The following is a 5972-nucleotide window of genomic DNA, read 5'->3' as shown; positions in this document are numbered from 1 at the left end:
TTGGGTGATGAAAACAGTTAGTTGTAAGAGTATAGAGTACCCTCATTAAGATTCAAGCTCATAAAGGGAGATATGGGCAATAAGTAGAGCCATATGGATGTAAGGGTAGTGGGATATCTTTCGAAAATCGGAGTGGAATCACTCTATGGCGTTACACCAATATTGTTGTAAGACTGAAACAAGAGATTATATGCATTGTAAGGAAAGAAGAAGAATTTACCTGAGCAGTGTGGCCCCTCTAACATTAAGTTCCAAGCCTATGCATAGAAATGAATATTATCAGTAAAGTAAAGTTATGTGAATATGAATGTGCAAAAATGAGTATGCTTAAAAACAATATTATTAAAATTAGATGTGAAAATGGACTAAGTAATTATATACAATGGATCGAGTAAATGGCATGGAAATTGTGCTGTGGGGATAAAAATTGTAGACAGACATAGAGGAAGGATGTTGTTGGTAATCTAAAAATGGCTCACTTAAGTCAAAGTTAATCCATGCAAAAAAACATGAAGGTTGGAAATTAAACTTATCATATAAAAATTTTATATGGAAGAAAATATGTAACACTCGGTGTTATTATTTTTATAGTCCTAGAAGAACCAAAAGGGTATTGTATTGTTTGGTTAGGAAAGTATTGTGATTCCTGAGATAGACATTGATGTATGGTATGCAAGTAATTATGTATTACAAGAATCCATGCTTATATTTCCAAGAGCCTAGTTGAAAGCATTAGTGCCCATAAAGACTATGAAGGTATGCAAACCTTCGCTATGAATATTTTGGCATGAGAATATAAATACATAATAAAAGGTATGTAAGATTCTCAATAGGGGTGCAAAGACCTATGAAGGTGGATAACTCTATATTATGTAGAATAAAGTCTAGTGCAAACATGTAAGATACCCAATATTAACTTGTGTTACAATTGAGTTAGACATACAAAATATCTAAAATCGCAGCATCACTCAAGTATGAACATACTAAATATTGTAACCTATGATTGTGAGTACGACCCCATGGTTATAATGAGAAAATTGGCCTTCGGGACTGATAAAATTGTGGAAAATTAGTCATATGCTTATATAGAAAGAGATAAAATTTCTAGAAATTTTCCAAAAAAAATTGTGTGACATCCTATTTAAATAAAGTCGAGAATTAACTTACTTGTAGTCTAAATTTTCGATTTTAGATATCAGAACAACTTAAATAATGATGGCACAAGGTATGGCTAGTGAAAATTTTCAAAGAAAAAGGACTGCGTGGAAGCAAGTAATTATGCAATACAATAGAAATTCCAAGCTATCAGCTTTCACAAAGTGTTGGTAATGGGATAGAATATCACGATAATCCAGTAAGATAACAAAATTAAAGGAACATTTTAAGACTCTCCAATCAAAACTGAGTGTGATAACAATATGTTGGTTATGCCCATAGACAAAAAAGAAGGCACATAGATATGATGTTGAAAGCGATTTATAAAATTGTAGCTTTCTACAAATATGGGCAAAGATGAAACTGATTACGGATAAAATTTGGGAGTGTACACAATACTATGACAACCAAATAGGTTGATCAAGTCCTTGGAAATGATGTAAAAGGGAGTCCCTTAACCTTTGTTTTAATTGTACATGTCTTTACATATTGCAGACATGATAATAATGAACATATATAAATATATGGATGAACATGTCATTATATTTTACATGGTTGTCAAGGGTCATTGGAATAGGAAGGTTACTACTTATAAAAGACAAAAAAAATACACTAACAAAAGACATTCAATGTCAATCATGGTCAACCATGGTCCAACGTCACATTTTGACAAAGATGACATCTCAATATGAAAATAATCCATGAAATTTGTCTCAATATGAAAATCAACCATGGTCAACTATGCTTGTTTTAGGGTTCATAATATTTATCTTAGGGTTTTTATACCTTGGATTTCCAATATTAATCCCTTCGATTTAATATCATTCCCTTGGGTTTTTAGTATTAATCCTTTGGGTTTATTAGTTCCTTTGTTTTATAATATCAATCCCTTGGGTTTATTAATGTAAGGGTTCATATTCCTAGGGTATAATATGTAGATTTTTACTGTAGATTCAACAACTTATGTGATATGCTAAAACAAAAGATAACTCATCAGTGGAAACCAAAATTGATCGATGAAAACACTAAGCAGAAAAGGAAGAATTTCAATCACACATAACACAATATTTTTCTGGGGAAAGCAACTACTCAAAACCCCGACTATCTATATTGCATTAACTAGAAGATCTGAGAAGAAAATACAATGCTTGTTCAACTTGAACAATTCCTGCACAAGTACAATCTATCTCTCTGCTTCCTAGGCAAGCCTTGGATGAATACAATATGCTATGCTCAACCTTGAGCTCAACCTGCACAAGTATTTTCTATCCTCTACCTGACTAACTGCCTTTGGCCAATACTTAGCCAAATTCCTAGCCTTCCAAGCCCCTACTTCCTTGCGCAATCCCTAAGGGAATTAGCCCATATTTAATTGGGAAAATTCCTCACCACAACTACGCAATCCATCATAAGCATTCTATTGATTGCATGCACCATCTGTACAACTTGGAAAATTATACAACTGATAGTACACTGTCCCTGAACTCTAATCTCAACTGGGTCTTCATCTGAACTAACATGCATGAGCTATTTTGAGTGAATTATCAGTTATCTGATTGATCACTGCATGTGAATTAAATCCAATTTAATTCACTTGACCACTCACTAGTTCCTCCAACAGTTAGAACTAGTTTAACTGAATTTAACTCAGTTAAACTAAATTAAATAATTACAACTCAATAATAACTCAACCTGGGCCCCTAAAATTTAGGGATCACTCTACATGACTCTAGATAGACTCCCAATTTACTGAGCCAACTAAGTCAACTTAACTTAGTTAACTGCTACAAGTTGTTATGAGAATAGAATTACAATTTAATTCATAATTTAATTCAAGGACAAATTAAATTAGGATTTTTCTTGATGTTATTTTTAACATTTCTTGTTGCTATTTTCAACATAATATTATTGATAGGGTTTATAATATTAATCCTATGGTTTAATATAAATCCCTTGGGTTTGTATTATTAATAATCCCTTTGGTTAATAATATCAATATTCATTATATTATTGATAATATCAATAATATTATCATATTTTTATAATATAATAATAATTATTATAATTGTCATTATAGTTTTTATAATTATTATCATATTTATAATATAATAATAATGATATTTTATAATATAATTATTTGTTTTTTCCCCTGGAAAAAAGTCGTAATTTCCATTAAAGTTTGAAAATTACATTTTGTAGATGCCTTAGCATATGCATATGTGAGGCATTATAGCCTGTCAGTATGTAGATGTACAAAAAACAACTAACATGTGTTCCACGCAGGGAGCACTGATATATCAGCATAATATCAACATAAAAACTGTCTCTACGCAGAGAGAACGATCATAGTACTATTTGAATGAAAGATCATTAAAACTTAGACATATAATAAAAAATTTCTACCGGGCTCATGAGCCCATTAAACTACATGTAAATCTATGAATGGCCTGTGATAGTGCTGGTAGAAAACACCATCCTTCTCTTCTTGAATTAACCAATTGTCATCCTGCCTGTGCGCTGCCTCCTTTGATAGGAAGTCTGCCCCTGTGTTGCGCTCCCTGAAAATGTGATGACATACAAAAGTGTCAAATAATGATATAAGCCTGTGAGCCTCAGCCAATATGTGCCTCAATGAGTATGCATTGCAGTTAGTTGATTTATTTAACCAATTGCATACAATTTTAGAATCCCCAAAGAGTTGTAGATGTCTGCATTGTTTTTCTAAGGCAAATTGTATGAGGTATTTGGCAGAGTAGAGTTCAGCAAAATTGTTGGTTCCCCTTCCCAGGCCCATTTGAATTTTAAAGTAGTGTACTTCAGATAAATATAGAATTTCCCCACCCTCACATCCCAAATCTTGGGCTAATCCATCAAAATAGGCCCACGGGATGGACTTATTGATGATTTTAGGTTGTATGACTCTAGTGGGGTGAGCCGAATCTTCTTTAGGTAACATGTTGTAATCTACAATGATCCTGGGCAGTATTGTGTTCCAGTGAGGTGCTTTGTGATTAAAAATAGCCTAATTTTGAGCTATCCAGATAGCCCAGCACATGATTAAGGGCATGTTCCTTTCCTTCCCACTATGAGTCATCCACCATAAGCTCCAAGCCTCTGAGATATTCCTTCCTTGCCAAGATTTTAGGGAGGGGTAGTGTGATGTTATAAGTCTCCATTGCTCTCTAATTACAGGGCAATCCATAAATAGATGTTCCGTGTCCTCAGAATTTTCTTTGCATAAGTGACACCAAAACGGTCCATGGAAAGCTCTTTTCATCAAGTTTGAGCCTATTGGGATCTTGTTGAAGAGGATTGTCCATATGAGGACACGTGTTCTGGGCACAACTTTAAGTTTCCATAAGGCTTTCCACCATATCTCAATGGGATGTGGCTTCTCTGATTCCATCAAGATCAAATACCCTTCCTTTGGAGTGTATCGACCATGCTTGGCATGAGCCCAAATGATCTCGTCTTCTCCTTCAGTGATCCGAATATGAGACTCAGTCAATGCCTCAGTATAAAGAAGCCAACACTGATGCCATTGTGCAGGTATGTTGAGGTCAAGTGTAGATTTCCAGGCTTGTTGAAACATAGAGGAGTGCGCCGCATCCACTATGTGACTGATATTCGTTATTCCTTGTCCCGCAAGATAATGCTTCAACTCTGCGGGCAGTCGATGTGCATTGCCACATCCTATCCAGGGGTCAGCCCCGATTCGAACAGAGGTTCCTGATTGAATTCTCCATGTAAGTCCATCTCGAATGAGGTTGATGGAATTTATGACAGCCTTCCAGATGATCGATATGTTAGAGCTAATTCTCTGTTCGTGTTGGATCCAGTCCATAATATAGGAGGGACTAATGTATTTGGTAGTAGCAACTTTTGTCCATAGACTGTTTGTGTAGATAAGTTGCCAACCTAGTTTTGCCCCCAGAGCTTTGGAGAAAATGTCCAGCTGCTTTATACCCCACCCTCCCCATCTTTTAGGTCTGGCGATGGTATCCCATTTTACCCAGGCAAAAATTCTTCCTTGATGGTTCCCTTTCCATAAGAAATGATAGCAGATGTTTTGGATTCTGGCTAGGATACCTCTGGGTATCCAAGCTAGTGTCATCCAATATACAGGTGTAGCTTCCAGAACTGCTTTGATGAGGACCAGTCGACCAGCCCTTGAAAGGTACTTGTGATACCAGATGTTGAGGCGTTTTTCAATCTTGGTGATGAGCCATATCCAATCAGAAATTTTGTATCCATGCGGCTTTAGTCTATATCCAAGGTATCTCAGCCCTTCTTCAATGGATAGAAGTGTAAAGGGAAAACGCCTGAGAGAAAATTGAATCTCATGTTGTGTACAACCAGAGGCTGTCAGAGTGGATTTGCTGACATTAATTTCCATACCAGTAGCTTGCTGGAATAGCCCAAAAGCATTCTGAAGTGCTGTGATATCCCCAATGCTCCCATTCAAGAAGATGAGCACATCATCCACAAATAAAAGATGTGTGAGGATGCAGGAGTCCGTAATTTTAATGCCTTCTATCCTGCCCCTTCTATGTTCAGCACCGATGATCTTGCTCAATCCTTCCATGATGAGAAGAAATAGAAGTGGGGAGAGTGGGCATCCTTGTCTGAGCCCATGCTCAGCATGAAAAAATGGGGTAGCTGCTCCATTGATTAGAACACTGAAAGATACATTAGTGATACAACACATGATCCATTTGATATAATCATAGGGGAAGCCCAAGTGAGTTAATAACATCCTGATGTAGAGCCAGTTAACTCTGTCAAAAGCTTTTGATAAATCAACTTTTAAAATCATG

At 35.8% G+C, this 5972-nt stretch overlaps 1 protein-coding gene across 1 annotated transcript; it reads right to left on the bottom strand.

Annotated features, from left to right (window-relative positions):
* Window positions 1–3574: 3574 nt before the first annotated feature.
* Window positions 3575–5740, bottom strand: LOC149219538 (uncharacterized). The gene is made up of 2 exons (XM_089386850.1): window positions 4575–5740; window positions 3575–3713 (listed from the first exon to the last, which is right to left on the bottom strand). Exons 1-2 carry the CDS (start codon window positions 5738–5740, stop codon window positions 3575–3577), a joined length of 1305 nt encoding a protein of 434 aa, XP_089242976.1.
* Between the last annotated feature and the right edge of the window lie 232 nt (window positions 5741–5972).

The sequence above is a fragment of the Pinus tabuliformis genome, chromosome Q, assembly GCF_031772625.1.
Source record: "Pinus tabuliformis cultivar Carrire ecotype Pingquan chromosome Q, CPIR1, whole genome shotgun sequence".
In the NCBI taxonomy this organism is placed as follows: Eukaryota; Viridiplantae; Streptophyta; class Pinopsida; order Pinales; family Pinaceae; genus Pinus; species Pinus tabuliformis.
Note: the sequence above shows the minus strand (reverse complement) of the source record. Positions and strands in the feature narration are given on the sequence as shown.

Bases quoted from the DNA above. Each gene is read 5' to 3' on its own strand.
- LOC149219538 (XM_089386850.1), bottom strand. From the start codon at position 5,740: ATGGAAGGATTGAGCAAGATCATCGGTGCTGAACATAGAAGGGGCAGG. The intron at 3,714-4,574 runs GTATTTGATCTT...TCACATTTTCAG, and splicing joins CGATACACTCCAAAGGAAGG to GGAGCGCAACACAGGGGCAG.